This window comes from Camelus ferus, chromosome 11 (assembly GCF_009834535.1).
Source record: "Camelus ferus isolate YT-003-E chromosome 11, BCGSAC_Cfer_1.0, whole genome shotgun sequence".
Classification (NCBI taxonomy): Eukaryota; Metazoa; Chordata; class Mammalia; order Artiodactyla; family Camelidae; genus Camelus; species Camelus ferus.
In genome coordinates this window covers 74,277,494-74,292,704 of record NC_045706.1, presented here as the reverse complement: position 1 = coordinate 74,292,704, position 15,211 = coordinate 74,277,494, and the positions used below count along the sequence as shown (strand labels likewise).

The window sequence follows — 15,211 nt, the reverse complement described above, 5'->3', positions numbered from 1 at the left end:
TCCTGAGAGCACAGACTTAAGCCTGGTTGGGGAGAGCTCATGGGAGTAATTGGACTGCACAGTTTTATGCATTTGGAAATTCTTTCAAGAAGGAAAAGTACACTGAATTTTTATTAAGAGTGAATTCCTGGGGGTCGTGGAAAATTGGCCCATGAACGCCACTTTTGAGAAGTCACTCTCAAACTTAGATGATACTAGGGTTCTTGGGAGATACATTCTTCATAATTCATAACTTCTTAAGTTTTGTTTAACAAGCACCGTATGTATTTGAAGCAAGTAAAAATTATTTATGGTTTTTTTTTTCCTCTAGGTTTTCAAACAACACTTCAGTTCAGAAGTGACAGTTTCAAATCTTCTGAATCTTTTTCGAAGGGCAGAACTTTCAAAAAATAGGGGATGGTACGTATTCACTTACACGATACATGGGTGAGATTCTTGTATCAAGCTCACTTGTATTTGGGTTTGCTTGGGTTCACGCACTGTTCTCTGTGTTTGAGACTTTCCTTAATGCAGCGGAAAGAGAAGTATAATGTGTGACGTGTTGCTGAGATCTGGGAAGTAGGGTGGTAAGGAGCTTTAGTTTTGTACTTTGCATAGTTCTGTGTGTTTGATTTTTTATGAGTGTAGTATGTTACTTTATAATTAACAACAAATAGGAATATATTAAACAAATACAAAATGAGCTTAGAGGTACATGGTTCCCCCTGTAGTATTTGCTGAGCTTCTGTCATTTCATTTTGACACCAGGGCTTTTGCATGGAAAAACGACTGAGCTCCTCGGAAGCTGAGGGCGTGTCGTAGGTTTTTGTAGCCTGTTTAGTTCTTAGCGCACAGTGTGTGCTCGGATAGTATTTTTTGACTTGTAAGTGAATCTCTGATTTCTAGTGGACTTGAGACATATAGTGTAATAGTATGTTTAACGTTGTAGTTAACCTAATGATTTCTTTAAAAAAAAGATTTGACAGAGTTCATTTAAGATTACTGTCCCAGACTTGCAGATGTAGTAAACAGTCTTATGGTTACTGGGGAAAGGGGGTGGGAAGGGATTAAATTTTGGAGTTTGAGATTTGCAAATGTTAGCCACTATATATAAAAATAGATTTTTAAAAAAAGTTCTGTATAGCACAGGGAACTATGTTCAATATCTTGTGATAACCTTTAATGGAAAATAATGTGAAAACAAATATATGCTATGTATGACTAGGACATTGTGCTGTACACCAGAAATTGACACGTCGTAACTGACTGTACTCCAATTAAAAAAAAAAGATTATTGTCCCAAATAATTCCTTTATGCATGGATTTGGGCGGAGGAGGGGGTGGATTAGGTTGGTTGGTTTAATGGAGATACTGGGGACTGAACCCAGGACCTCATGCATGCCAAGCACACGCTCTATCACTGAGCTATATCCTTTCCCCTTAGCATGGATTTTAAGTGATGTCTTGGTATTTGTGAGTAATGGGTTTGGTAAAGAGACCAGGATGATTCTTTGCTGAACTCAAGTCTCTAATGTGTCTCTCAACTGAATTGTGCTTCCGTATCTTTTAGGTACAAGGTACTCGAGATAGCAGCAGGCATACTGACTAGAGAAGAGGTCCTGAGAGGGAATGGTCAGCTGTCAGATCAGGTGGTGGTGCATCTGCTGCCGTTTATGGTCATCGCCAGTGACGATGCGGAGTCCCCTGAGGTGAAAATGGCGGTCTATTTGTCGAAGTCAGGAATTTGCTCTTTGCACCCTGTATTAAGGGGCTGGAGAGAAGGTAAGAAATGCAGTTGTTTTTTAGAAAAGGTGAACAGGTGCCCAAAAAAAAAAAAGATAAGTGCAGGTAAAACTTGGCTGTAACTGTTACATGCTAGCAAGACTGTTTAAAATTTTTGCTAAGATGAAAAGGACATAGTGAAAAGGAAGCTGGCCCACTGAACTGGATGAAAGGAAAAACAGACAGCAGACCTTCGTAGGAAAATTGTAAACCTTTTGCCTGAATTCCTTGCTCTGTGTGATCTTTAGGTGAGTGTTGGTGACGTAAGTGCCCTCTGGTGTTCAAGTCTTTTTTTTTTTTTTTAAACAGCTCTTGAAAATGTGATTAAAAGCACAAAGCCAGGAGAACTAATTGGTGCAGCAAATCAGAAGATGATTGAGTTGCTGGCTGACAACATAAAGTCAGGGGACCCCTCTTCCATGTTAAAGATGGTGGGTGTGCAGCCAAGTCCACGCCACCCCCTGGACTTCCTTCTCCCCGTCTCCCTGGATTCTCAGTGTCTGCTTTACTAAAGCCTTTTTTTAAATAACTTTTCCATTCTTGAGTATGTTGTTTTGTTTTAAAAATATATAATGTTATTTAGTATATTTTGCAGATCATCTAAAATTCGTAACATTTTGTATCATTTATTTCATTGTGGTTGTATATTGGAGAAGGACTCCAATATCATGTACTTTTTAACCGTTTTTTCCTCGTTTAAAATGGTAAAGTCACATTTGTTTGTTAAAATAACAATCTAAAAGAGGTGAAATTTTCTTTCCCTTTACTAAATAAACCTTTCAGAGGTATTAGATGTAAAAACATCTAGTTGGCAAGTACAGTGATGTTCACTGTTAATTTCTGAAATTATTTATTTTTATAATTACTCAGAAATCAAGGCTTACTACTTTTTTAAGACTTTATATTTATCATCTCACTCTAAACATGAGATACAGGATACCTAGAGAAGCAGAAGTAGAGAAAATTGTTTATGTGCAAACCGAGAGCTACCAATAACGGAGTATGTTTATTTCCCGAGGTGGAGGATTTAATAAGCATTGGAGAAAAGGAGCCCTGTAGCCCGAAGCAGAAAGTGACCTTCCACGTGGTCCTGGCTGTGCTTGTTTCTTGCTGTTCATCCTTAAAAGAAACTCACTTTCCATTTGCGACAAGAGTCTTCAGTTTGTTACAGAAAAAAATAAAGCAGCTGGAAGGTGTCATTACTACAGTGGTAAGGAGCTGCAGAGTCTGGGAGGCTGAGCGTGGAGCAGAGTGACAGCCTGGCCTGTGGGTCGCAGCAGAACTGAAAATCGGAGGCCGAGGTGCTGCGTCTTAGGATCCTAGGGGTGAGGGGTGAGGCAGCTTGGGCGGCAGCAGACAGGGAGTTAGTGCTCTCTCCCTTTTGCAGAAAGTGTCCCTGAACCGCGGACTTTCAGGGTTGCGGTGTTCTGTGTCTGATGGCTGACTCTCCCCGAACCATCCTCACTGGGTGATGATCCGAGCTGTACTCAGCTGCCTCTGGGGTGAGGCGCTCGCTGGATGTGTTTGTACTGAACAAAGTACTGTTCCATTCTTTTGTTTACGAGGATAGATCTTTTGTGTTACTTTAGTATCACACAGACTTGGGCTTCGCCAGCCTGCTGTTGTCTCTGACAGTACTGCCAAGGCACGTGTGTCGTGTGTTGATACTTTTATCTGATACCACACCTTGAGGTTGTCGATGGTTTCTTCTAGTATCTGCCATATAGTAGTGTTTTGTTTTTGTACGCCCTCCAGAATTCAGAGGGGTCCTTGATATGGGGGCTGCTAAACTGATCACATCTTGTTCACATTCACATGTGCCCTCAGGATTTTGTAAGTTCTGGTCATAGCCGTTGTCAGCTAAATTGATGTGACTCTTCATATTTAAAAAGTAGCCCAGATGGGCCCCTCTGAGCTTCTCTGTATCTCTGTGACAGTGTGAGCCGGGCTGTCTTTGGTCTCGGCATTGCAGTGCGGACACGTTGGGGGTTGTTTGTGTGCGCGGACAGCGGGTCGCTTTACGTACGACAGGCTTCCTGAGAGGCTCGAGCATCTTCCCGGCTGTTGCAGCACACGAGCCAGGAAACCCCTCACCAGAGACTGTCTTAGGGGTCTGGCTTTGGATCGTTTTACTTCCAGGTCACTGCTCTGCACTCACCTTTACGGAGTTGGTCTGTCATTTTCCTGCCCCGTTTCCCATGCTACCTCCTGGCGTTTGTAGTATGATTTCTAAACACCTGAACGTCTTGCTTCTTGTTTGGAATCATCTGCAGGGTTGGGGCTCTCACCCTGGGCCCTCTTCAGATTAGCAATGCGAGTGTACAGTGAGAACAGTCCTGTTAACGATCTCCTGGAAACCCCACCCTTTATCTTTCTGTTTAGAAACATGCCTATTTATTTCCACCTTTTACTTGATCAGCATAATTTATATGAATAAGGTTTGTCTTCAGGGGTGGTGTTTTAAGAAAACATAGGTAAAATCAAGCCACAGTTAACTTGTTTGTGTCTTTTCTCGAGAATAGTGATGATTAGACCTCGTTAAGAATCTGATTAAAACTGTTAATCCTCTCCCCACCTCAGTGCACGTGTGGACACAATTTTGCCCGTGACCCAGTGGTACATCCGCTGGTCTGTCTGTATAACCATGTTCAGGGCCCCGTTAAACGTGCACTGGTTTTGCTCCTTTTAACATTTCAGGAGATCCCCTCGGAGTGGCATCCGGAGCTGATGAGGGACAGAGGGATACCCCTGGAGCTGTGGGCACATTACGTGGAACAGCTTAGAGCTGCTCAGAGCATGGCCGTGGAGGACGCAGTTTTACTCGTGTTTTCACTGAAAAATTTTATTCACGCGCTCAAGCGTCCTAAGTCATTTCCTGAAGGTAGGCGAGCTGGGGGTCCTCGATGGTGGTGTTCTGAGAACCGACTGCTGACTTCATGGCTGTCTTGTCTTGAGTGCAAGGCTCCCGGCCGTGTGTCCCCGCGGCTCACGCACCGCGTCTCCTTTCCTCCCCGTCCCGTAGGCGGCGCCTGGTGGAACCCCGAGCGGCTGCAGGAGGACTGCCGAGGCTACCTGCGCCTGCTGCTCGGGCTCTTCGAGGTGGTGCTCGGTGCTGCCGACGCCGCGCACTTCCGCGTCCTGATGAAGCTTTTTGTAAAGGTACTGGCGCGTCTTCTTCAGGCGTGCTCTTCCCTTTAAGAAGGTGTCATGGATCAGTTTAGCTGGGAAGTTCTTAATGACAGTGAAAGTACTCTCAGCAGTGGAGAGCGTGAAGATAAACGCAGGCCCTGTGAAGCGGCGCTGAGTCCTGACGCCGGTCGGGCCTGGTCAGCCGTTTGCTAGTCACAGCGGGCCCGTCCGTTGGGTTGACTCCTGCCCTCACCGGCAGGAAACTGATGCTCAGAGAAGCAGTTTAGGACATGTGGAGTCACTCGGCTAAGAGCTTTGGTCGCAGCGCCGCGCCCTCCGTCGGCCAGGACTGGGGTCGGTTCTCTGTCCTGGTCCTACCTGCCCTCTGCGGCATTTACCCTGACGTCGCTCGTGCTGTCCCTCGAGGACTTTCTTAGTGGGGCTTCCCCCACGCCACTGCTGTCTCGCTTTTTCTGCGTAGTGACCTCGCTTTTCCTGCTGTTGTCCGGTGTGTTCGGGTGCAGAGTCCTAGTGAGTCCACTGGACGCCAGTCTCTGCCTTGTGTTGTGTCCTTCCCAGTTCACACGCCAAGTGTGGAGGAACTGAGTGACTCAGCAAAGGAAAGCGTTGCAATGAATGGCGTGTTTCCTGTGGCTAACACAGTAGTGAAAGAGGATTTGGAACCAACTTAATTTGAGTAAGAATTAAACTTCACTGTCTCTTTTTTGTTTTAATGTAGGTGCATCTGGAAGACATTTCCCAGTTCTTCAGGTTCCTTTCTGTTTTATGGACCTACGGCTCCAGCCTTGCAGACCCGCTGAGCTGCAAAGTGACGGCTGCACTGCAGACCCAAGCCCTGTACGTCGGCCGCGTGCTGCTGTCCTCTCAGGAGGCGCCGTGCCGCCACCAGCTGGCGTCCGCGTCGTCGCCAGGTACTGCGTGTGGCGCCGTCACCTTCTGTCACCGCCGTGTGACGGTTGTAGTTTAGAGAATTTCTTTTTTTTTTATTAATACTGAGTGTGCTGTCTCTGTACGAGTGTGTGTATGCATGTATGTGTGTATGTGTAGGTGGTTTCTGGTTACTTCTAAGCTTGTTTTTAGGTTTTAAATGTCAGTTGTAGAAACTCACTGAGACAGACAATAAAAAAGGCAGGTGACTGATCACAGGCTTTCAGTATCCAGCTGTCCGTGTTCTCAGCTCCAGCAGGAGCGGGACCATCTAGGGAAGCCAGACCACATAATACAACTCAGTGTCCAGCTGCTGCTTGTAAAGCGGGCCTCTGTTCAGACCGCCCTCCTGGGTTTGTCTCTCACCACGTGTAAGACATTTTCAGGCTAGGCACTCACTAATGAAATTCCCCAAAATAAAATTTCTGTTTTCTATAAAGTGAAATTTTGCCTTTTGCAAGAGATGCAGAATTTCATGAAGTTGATGACTGTGACACTGCAGAGTGGCTTGACCTAGAAAGCGGGTGACAGATGAGAGGGCCTGGCAGAATTACACCTGTGGGGGTCGAAGGTGACAGCCTTGCTGAGGATGACGGGTCATTTAGGTTCCGGTGGAGTAAGTGGCCCATGGGAAACCTGGAGGTGTTCTTGCTTGATTTTTTTAATTCCAAAATCACTCTTTCTAAATGGTCTATGAATGGTTATACATTTTTCCCAGAATAATTTCTCAATGTTTATCATTTATTAGCTCCTTGAAAGAACATGTTATCACAGTTGTAACCAAAATTTTGTTATATATGAGGTAAAACAGACACACAGTTTCAAGTTTTACTTACAAAATAAAATCCCATGAGTGTAGTTCTTCCCCCACTACTTACTATAAAATTGCAGCCTCTACTTGAGGTGGATTTACTTTTACGGTTTTTTTCAAGTGTTTTGGATGAGAACTTCCTGGGCATTTTTAAACTTTTTCAGTTAATACACTATAAACGTCTGTCTGTATTAACAAGCGTAGACTTTTATCTTTCTTTTATATGTCTGAAGAGTATTCCATCCTATGGAGATAGCATAATTTATTAATAGTTATCTGCTGGTAAACTTGTGAGTTTTCAGAAAGATCATAACTGTTTCGATTTCTAACTGGGTGTGTAATGTCTGCTGTGCTTTGGCATCAAAGGCGGTGGCTCCTGAGGAGGCTGTGTCCCGCGGTCTGTGAACAGCAGGGCCGGGGGCCTGACTCCCCTGGGGTTGCCGCAGCCTGGGCCCCCCCCCCCCGCCCCCGCTGCCTGCCTTCCGTCACCTGCCCCTTCCCGAAGCGCTCCGGCGTTTATGCTGCGCAGCCCTGGCACAGTCCTCCGCTGAGTGCAGGGGAGGCACCGTGCTCTCCTCGAAGCTCAGGTCCCCCAGGGCCTCGCTCGTCACGCCTGTCCCAGAGCCTCCGCGCCGCGGGAGTGCTGGCTGCTGTGTGTGTTCATAGATTTACCAAAGACAGTGTGCTAGTCAGAAGGGGGGGGGGGCGTTGCAATATTACAATTACGCGATTTAGTTCTGTCAGTGGCTTGGGACTCCAACCATCATTTCACGTTTCTGTGCAAATACGTCCCCCAGCTCGGGCTGGCATACGGCGCATCCTCGCTAAATGAGTAAGCGTCTGACACAAGCTGGGGCTCCCGTTGGTTTGCTGTGCCTTATCGGTGTAGTGAGCTTACTTGCGTGTTCAAGAGCAGAACTCAAGTATGGTTTCCAGCTTTTATATAAAATACGCTATTTTAAATCAAAGTAAATTTGTTGGTAGAATGAAGTCACACAGATTTTTAAATGGAAAGACCTTCCTAAAAGCTGATTACTTTTATAATGTAGCTTTGACTTATCTTGAGTTCTAGTACCGTATGTGAACATGGTAACCATTGTAGTTAGTACTTTGAATTTGTTTCTGAATTTGTATTTTTCTGGAAGCCCTGCCCCACCTTACTGGGAATTTTAGCAAATAGATATCTTGATCTGAAACTCCCCTTTGTCTGAATTCAGCTTTCCGGCTGTTTACTTGTGGCTTTATTTTATAAATTAATGTGATGGAGACCAGGAAGGACTTCCCAGCTTTCCCATGACCGTGTATGTGTATGAAAGCTTGTCACACTCTGTCTTAGCATTCCAGAAGTAGTATGTGTGGAGCAGATCTTTTATAGTAAGGGGAAAGTCACCAGAATGTGCCCCAGTAAGTGGTATGGGATAGAGCGTAAGTAACTAATTGCCATAAAAGGAGTTGGGCGCCTCTTTATCCCAGAGATTTCTTTTAAAAAACCTCTGAATCAGTGATTACACAGATGCATTCTACCAGATCCCTGACGCAGGTAATCTCAGTGCTGTTGAACAGGCAGGGCATAGAGCGGAGGAACGTAACTCATAGGACCAGCGTAACTCTGAAAACTGACACTGCTTACAGACAGAAAGCCATGACTGCTTTGAATAATAATGCAAAAATTCTAAATAGAATATTTGCTGGGTCCATTAGCATTATTTTAGAAAACAAACATTTTCCCAGATAGAGCTCATTCCAACAATACAAAATTATTTCAGAATAAGGAACTCTGTTAATGTAATTGATCCTATCACTGTTAAAGGAGGAAACTTTACCATCGTGTCCAGAGGTCTGAAAGGGCGTTAGCTAAAGATCAGTAATAAATCGTAATTAAGTGACAGCAAAACTGGAGTAACGCGGTGGCCATACTTCTCAAGTCAAAAGGTAGTATTTTCTGTGCGTTTGCGTGAACAAGCATTCCTGTTAAAGTCATCACCGTTACTGAACTTGGTTCTGGAAGCACTAGTTGACAGAAATAGCTAAGTTTCAGATACTGATGGGACGTGTGAAATGATAAAGCTGACGTCCCAGACCTGTGGGGTTCTTGGGTGGATTGTTAAACAGGACACACCTGGCTAGCCTTTTGGAAACATTTTAAAAGTTTGACTCCAACATTATTTCTTAGAAATTCCACCTGAAGTAAAGACTTCACATTAAGAAGGTTAGCTCTAGTGTTAGAAGAAAACATGGAGTACATACGGTCTCTCTCTAACTACAGAGGCAGGTGCTTGAAACGTTCACTTAGAGTGGGGAGGGCCTTTCTAAGCAAATACGGAACTAGAAGAAAAATTTTTCTATAAAGCTATAAAGTTTGCACAGCAAAAGGTAAAGTGAAAATATACATCAGTTCAGGACAAAATATTTGCAAAACAAAATGCACAAATGGGTCAATTCCTTTGCACACTTGTGCGAGGATGTATGTACAATGGTGTTTGTGGCAGCATTTGTAATGTGAAAAGAGTAGGAACAATCTCAACTTTTACCAGTCAGCAACTGGTCTAAAAAAGCTTGGAAAATACACATGGAAATCTGTGTACAATTTTAAAAGGATACTGTAGGTATGTGTGTACTTTCACGGAAAACACTTGCAGCAGACGTTGAGCTGTGGCGCCGGGCGGCGCAGAACAGGGTGTGAATACTGTACCTCATCTGTGTTTTCAGGAGGACGTGCCAGCGGATGCCTGACGTTTCTCTAGAACAGCAGACAAAATTAAACAGCGACTGGTCTTTAGAGAGGGAGTTTGGGTTGGGAGGAAGGCTGTCCATCGTGCCCCCCTTTGGTACTATTTAAATTTTGTAGTCGTTCAGTTTTTAAGTTGTTACATACACGTTTTTCCCTTTGGTTTAGTGGTGCCGTCTCTCCTCGTTAGTCTGGGGAGCCCCGTGAAAGAGGTCCGGAGGGCTGCCGCGCTCTGCCTGCAGGCCCTTGGCGGAGCGGCCTCCCACTTCCCCCTGCTGGTAGAGCACTTGGTTGCGAAAGCGGAGGAGACCACCTCAGACGCCACCTACGTTGTTCAGGTAGACTCGTTCGCAGAGGAGATGGAGGCTCGCTAGCCTCTTCTCCTTTCCTGGCCTTCTGCTTGTAGGGATTCCGGTGACTACGCCATCAAGTTTAGAAACTGCTGTGTCAGCGTCTGCACGTCTTTCTCCCCCTGTTTTCTTTCCTTTTTAATTTTTTTAAATTAAAAAGAATTTTTAAGCGGCAGTTACCTTTTATGTATTTACTTATTGGGGGATTAAGTTTGCTTGTTTAACGGAGGGACTGGGGATTGACCCTGGGCCCTGCGTGCTAAGCACACGCCCCACCACTGAGCTGTGCCCTCCCCCCAGCCCGTGTTAGAAAGACAGTACCACGTTTCATTTCTGCTCCTTGTCCACCGGCTGAGAGGGCAGCGTGGAGCTTTTGATAGTAAGCTAGCCGGTGGGTGGTTCTCCGCTTTCTGCTAAGGCTTCAGGGGAGGTGAAAAATCACGAGTGGCGTCGCATCGCGTGGGAGAGAACCCTCAGTCAGTAGTACCCGTGGCCTCGGTGGCTCCTTGGCTTTTTTGTTTGTTTTTTTTAAATCCAGTTTCCTTTTCTGTATCCTAGGATTTGGCTACTTTATTTGAGGAGCTACAGAGAGAAAAGAAAGTGAAATCTCATCAGAAGTTGTCTGAAACTTTGAAAAACTTACTTAATTGCATATATAGTTGCCCATCGTACGTTGGAAAAGAATTGATGAAGGTGCTTCGGGAAGTCAACAGTGAGGTATGCCCGTTCCGCGCGGTGTCACTGAAGGCTTGCTGCCACTCACATAAGCAGGATGCAGTGGGAGCTACGTGTCCACACAGGAGCATTTTCTTACTGATTGGGGGCGGGGGAGAAAAATACACAGGATACAAGAGGCAAGAATCAGTGAGTTTCTTTCCATTTTGAAATCGTGTGTCATCCCATCTAATCGTGGACTTGATTTTATGAATTTAAAAGTCACATGGGGAAGAACACGGATGACGTGCTGCTGAAAACCCGTCAGGGTGTGTTTGTTCTCCAGGTGAAAACCCTCCTCGAGGTGATAGATTTGGACATAAAGGCTTGTGTACATCCCAGGATCACTCACTTTATTTTAAAACGTATGTCAGACGTTTTTCTGGGGGGAGCGTCTGTAGCTTTCATTAAGTTGTCGAGGAAGCCTGTGACACAGAGGAGACTTGGTGGTGTGACAGTGTGTGCTCATAAGCAGAGAAAAAATGCTCTTGGTCCTCGTGTTCCAAAAATGCCTGTGTACTTTACCATCCTTGGATGGACTGCAACTTGGGGAACAAAGGGGGGTAAAACGGAGTAAAAGCCATTTGCCTCCACTGCCGTGGTGTGCTCGAACAGATAGCCTTTGTCAGCTCCGGTCGTCCCCGCTAGGGTTGAAACTGGGAGTTGACCATCTTGTTCTGCAAAGGACCAGACGGTGACTGTTTTAGGTTCTGTGGGCTGCAGTCTGCAGGGCACTCAGGTCTGCCATCGTATTGGGAAAGCAGCCCCCGACAGTACGTAGACAGTGAGCGTGCCTGTGTTTGAGGAAGCAAAACTGCCAAACCCAGGCGGCCCTCGGGATTTGGTCTGCAAGCCATAATTTGCTGCTCCTCGTTTCGTTGTTAAAAGACTTCACAGACATAATTTGAATTAGTATTAATTATGCCAAGTTGGAAACATTGGTTGAGGAAGTGTGCAGCATTTTAGAAAAGCTAAAATTTATTTCTTTTGTGTGAAACTTGAAGTTTGTATTTCCTGTTTTCACAAAGTCAGGATGCTCGCAGATCGTTTCTCCTGTCATTTTGGAAGAGTTTAGAGCTTTTGCCCGTTGCAGACTGAGCTGTCAGAGGGGACCTGGGTGTCCGGCTTGGATGAATAGCCGTCTTGGTGTCTGGGAGGTCGTCATTTTGGGCTTTTTCCTCAGGCTGGGCTCTCAGTCTTGCAGCGTGGTATCTTTGGGTGTCTTTGTACAGCACGAGAAGCTTTCATCAGTATAGATAACTGTTTACTAATGAGTTTTCCAAACTTTAGACAGTGCTTTCTCAGCTGTTGCCTATGATCGAACAACTACTAGACAAGATCCAGAAGGAGCCCACAGCCGTCCTGAAAGACGAGGCCATTGCTCTGCACCTCTCTCTGGGAAAATACAACGAATACTCAGCTTCCCTTTTACACAAGGACCCGAAGAGTCTCGATATATTCATAAAAGCTGTGCACACAACAAAGGAGCTTTACGCAGGAATGCCAGCCGTTCGGATTACAGCTCTTGGAAAGGTCAGTGACTTCTTTCAGAAACTAAAGCGTGTTCAAGCTTTTAAAAACTTGTACTGATTTACTTGGAGAAGATCATGGACTGGGTATGTTTTAAAGGAATAATATGGTATATCTGACCCATTTCGCAGAACTGAATGATGTACATGAGTCACTGAAACTGACAAGCTGACGAACAGTTTCACGCCGTAAGAGGGACAGACAGGAAGACTGTTCTGGAATTCACGTGTATTCACTGAGCTCAGTTGCCCTTTTTCTGCCTCTAGATTACGAAGCCGTTTTTTGCAGCTGTATCAGATGAAAGGGTTCAACAGAAGCTTCTTTGCGTGTTGTTCGATTTACTGGTGAACTGCAAAGACGCACGCTGTGCTCAGACTGTTAGCAGTGTTTTTAAAGGGGTAAGTTGTGAGCTTTCTGTCATTTGTTTACTCATGTTCGTTCTCTTCCAGGTAACACTGTGTGCAAGCATCCTCCATTTAATAGTGCTTTTAGGAAGTCAGATGTCCCCAGTAGCCAGAATCGTAGAAACGCAGGTCGCAGAGAAGTGCAGAATTGAAGTTACAAGTCTTCACCATTATCTTTATCGTAGGAAACATCTGTCGTTTTGAACAGGCAGGGTGTGTGGGAGGGTCTGCCTCTCATGTAGGGAGTAGGAATGCGTGGTGCCTGCCGTCCAGTTGGGCAACAGACTCTGCTGCTTAATCTGAGCAGTCGTGGAATGACTTAACCGGGCGGAATGGAGGTGCCGCTCGTTGGTCTGCGTGCGTATTGAACCTGGCTGTAGAGGGTGACCGCCTCGTTACTCTGCTTTGTTCTGTTACGTTTCTAGGAAAACGCTTCCACAAAAACAGGTAATTGTGTGGTGAAGTTCTGGTATTCAGGTTCCGCAGGTCTCAGAATTTTAGCGTCTGTACTTAGGTGTCTGAGATAAGTGACACAAAGCAGGGTGCAGAGCAGCAGGGTGTGTGACATGCTTCTGCCTGCACGTGTGTGAGCTTCATCTTTTCTTACCCTGCCCCCACCTGACCTGCACGTGCCAGCTTCACCCCCTGTTGGACACACAGCACCTGGTCTGCTACTGCTGTTTTGAACACCTTCCCTCATGCTTATTTACTAAGTTTTCTTGTGAAGCACATTTTTTATTGTTTTTGTTACCAAGAAGAGCCTTTTACAGAATAAAGATACTAAAATTATATAATACTTGCAGTGTTCCCGATCCTTATTTCTGTTCTTACTATTTTTATATATGTAAACGTTAAAATTTGGAATATTCATGTCTGCAGACTGCTCTCCTCCCTTCTGTCTCCTTTTATCCTAAAGATGAGACATCCACTCTGCGAGTCTGGCAGGGGCTCAGTTCCACTTTGTTCTAACTTTCCTTTAATTTGAATTATCGCAGGTAGCCTTTAATTCCTCTGAAACTTACCTTGCTGTCACGTAGTAAGCGGGAGTCTAGGTTGCTGGCCCTTCCATTCTTCAGCTCCTACACTCAGGCTTAAGACCATCCTCTTGTTTCTCGTGGCCCTGGCATGCACCTGAAGTGCACCCCAGATCCGTTACGGTCTTAGCTGTATTTGGTTTCAGTTATCGTAGTTTTTCTTACCCCTTTCTCTCTGACTTTCCAGATTTTTAACTTCATGCTTTTGACTTTTTCTCCCTGATAAACTTTGGAAAAACACTGTCAGGGTAGAAAGATTACCAATAAAATTTTGAATGGAAACAGTTTAATTTGGGAAGTAAAATCATACATTATCAAGAGTCTTTCTTTTTCAGGAAGATGATAGTACGTTCATTTCAGTCTTTTTCTTAAATCCTTCACAAAAATTTTAAATTTTACTTATATTTGGATTCATTTATTTCTCAAGATAAGAATCAATAAATACCTTTAATCTTTCTCCTGACGGAAATATGTGTATTTAGGCAGTTAGCTTCCGTGTCCCTCTCGTGGCACGAGAAGATCTCACACGCTGTCAGCGGACGCCTCGCTGGCGCTGCTTCTGTAGCTCCGCTGTGGGCTCGCTCTGGCGGCTTCACCCTCGGGAGTGTTCAGACCATCCAGGGGTGTCTGAATTCTGTTACACGTTTCATCCCGATAGAGCTGTTGGTATGTGGGAAATTTCCAGAAGAATATGTGAGCAGTTGTCAGCGGTGTTTGCCTTTGGGGATCAGTCTGGCCCTCGCATCGCAGGGAGGCAGAATATGTTTTCACTGCATCTCTCCAAAGTGACTGCTCTGATTGTACCCCGTGGAATTCTGTCATCAGCCTTCTTCCTGTTTCAGATTTCCGTTAATGCTGAACAAGTCAGAATAGAACTGGAGCCACCAGATAAAACGAAGCCCTTGGGCACGATCCAGCAAGCAAGGAGGCAGAAGATGCAGCAGAAGTAAGAGCCCCGAGCGCAGGGAGGGCCTGCGGCTCCCCCCCCCCCCCCCCGAGCATCATGGAACTGCTGTGACTTTCCGATGCCCGTCAGCTTGGCGTAATCGGGTGCGATGATTTTTCCTTAGCATCGATAGCGTTTGCTTTTCTAACTGTTTGTCGTGTGTGTTCCCCAGAAAATCACAGGATCTGGAATCTGGTCAGGACGTTGGAGGTTCTTACTGGCAAAGAGTAACTCTCATCCTGGAATTACTGCAGCACAAGAAGAAGCTCAGGAGCCCTCAGTTGCTGGTCCCGGCTCTCTTCAGCCTGCTGTCGAGGTAACGCCCGGCCTCCAGCCTGGCAGGGAGTGAGGCTCTGACTCTTGCCCGTCTTGCTTATTCAGCGCTCTGCAAGGCAAAGCGCGTGAAGGCTGCGGCTGAAGGATGTACAGAAGGCTATGGTGACGCACTGCCAGTGCCTGAGCCTGACCTTCACCCCGCGGCCCCGCGGCCCGCGGCCCCGCGCCCCTGCTTGCCTTCTTGGCTTCCAGTCCCACGTCCCTGGGACGGCATTGCTTGTATTTGTTAAACAGGGGACACCGGCTGCGTTTTTTGGGTGCGTGTGGTTAGATCGCTGTAGTGTCTGTGCTGAATTGTGGGTGTGAGCTCTCGACCAGAAGGGAAAAGGTTGTCCCGGCTGTCCTAGGAGGTTCAGAACAAGGCGATGAGCGTGCAGGCGGGGGGTGGTTGTCGTAAGCGTCCGCCTGCAGGAGGAAACTAGACTCACACCGTGCTTGTAGACTCGGTGGTTAATGTTCGTAGTGTAGTTTCCCTTTCTGAACGTGTGCTCTGGACAGTTGGGCATCAGTGCAGCGCTGA

The 15,211-nt window shown here is 45.9% G+C and overlaps 1 protein-coding gene across 4 annotated transcripts in view; it reads left to right on the top strand.

The window, feature by feature from the left end:
• The window catches only part of HEATR1 (HEAT repeat containing 1), a 45,687-nt gene that overhangs the window by 15,053 nt on the left and 15,423 nt on the right, over nucleotides 1-15,211 (top strand). For all 4 annotated transcript variants that reach the window (XR_004324164.1, XM_032491918.1, XM_032491916.1 and 1 more), the window contains 13 exons: nucleotides 311-399; nucleotides 1,550-1,761; nucleotides 2,071-2,192; nucleotides 2,780-2,971; nucleotides 4,459-4,642; nucleotides 4,784-4,920; nucleotides 5,630-5,822; nucleotides 9,546-9,715; nucleotides 10,286-10,444; nucleotides 11,732-11,974; nucleotides 12,238-12,369; nucleotides 14,252-14,355; nucleotides 14,528-14,671. Coding sequence is in view for 3 of the 4 variants with exons in the window: in XM_032491918.1 (XP_032347809.1) it covers nucleotides 311-399; nucleotides 1,550-1,761; nucleotides 2,071-2,192; nucleotides 2,780-2,971; nucleotides 4,459-4,642; nucleotides 4,784-4,920; nucleotides 5,630-5,822; nucleotides 9,546-9,715; nucleotides 10,286-10,444; nucleotides 11,732-11,974; nucleotides 12,238-12,369; nucleotides 14,252-14,355; nucleotides 14,528-14,671 (2,081 nt within the window). In the remaining variant the exon portion in view is untranslated. The remainder of the gene's footprint in view (nucleotides 1-310; nucleotides 400-1,549; nucleotides 1,762-2,070; nucleotides 2,193-2,779; nucleotides 2,972-4,458; nucleotides 4,643-4,783; nucleotides 4,921-5,629; nucleotides 5,823-9,545; nucleotides 9,716-10,285; nucleotides 10,445-11,731; nucleotides 11,975-12,237; nucleotides 12,370-14,251; nucleotides 14,356-14,527; nucleotides 14,672-15,211) is intronic.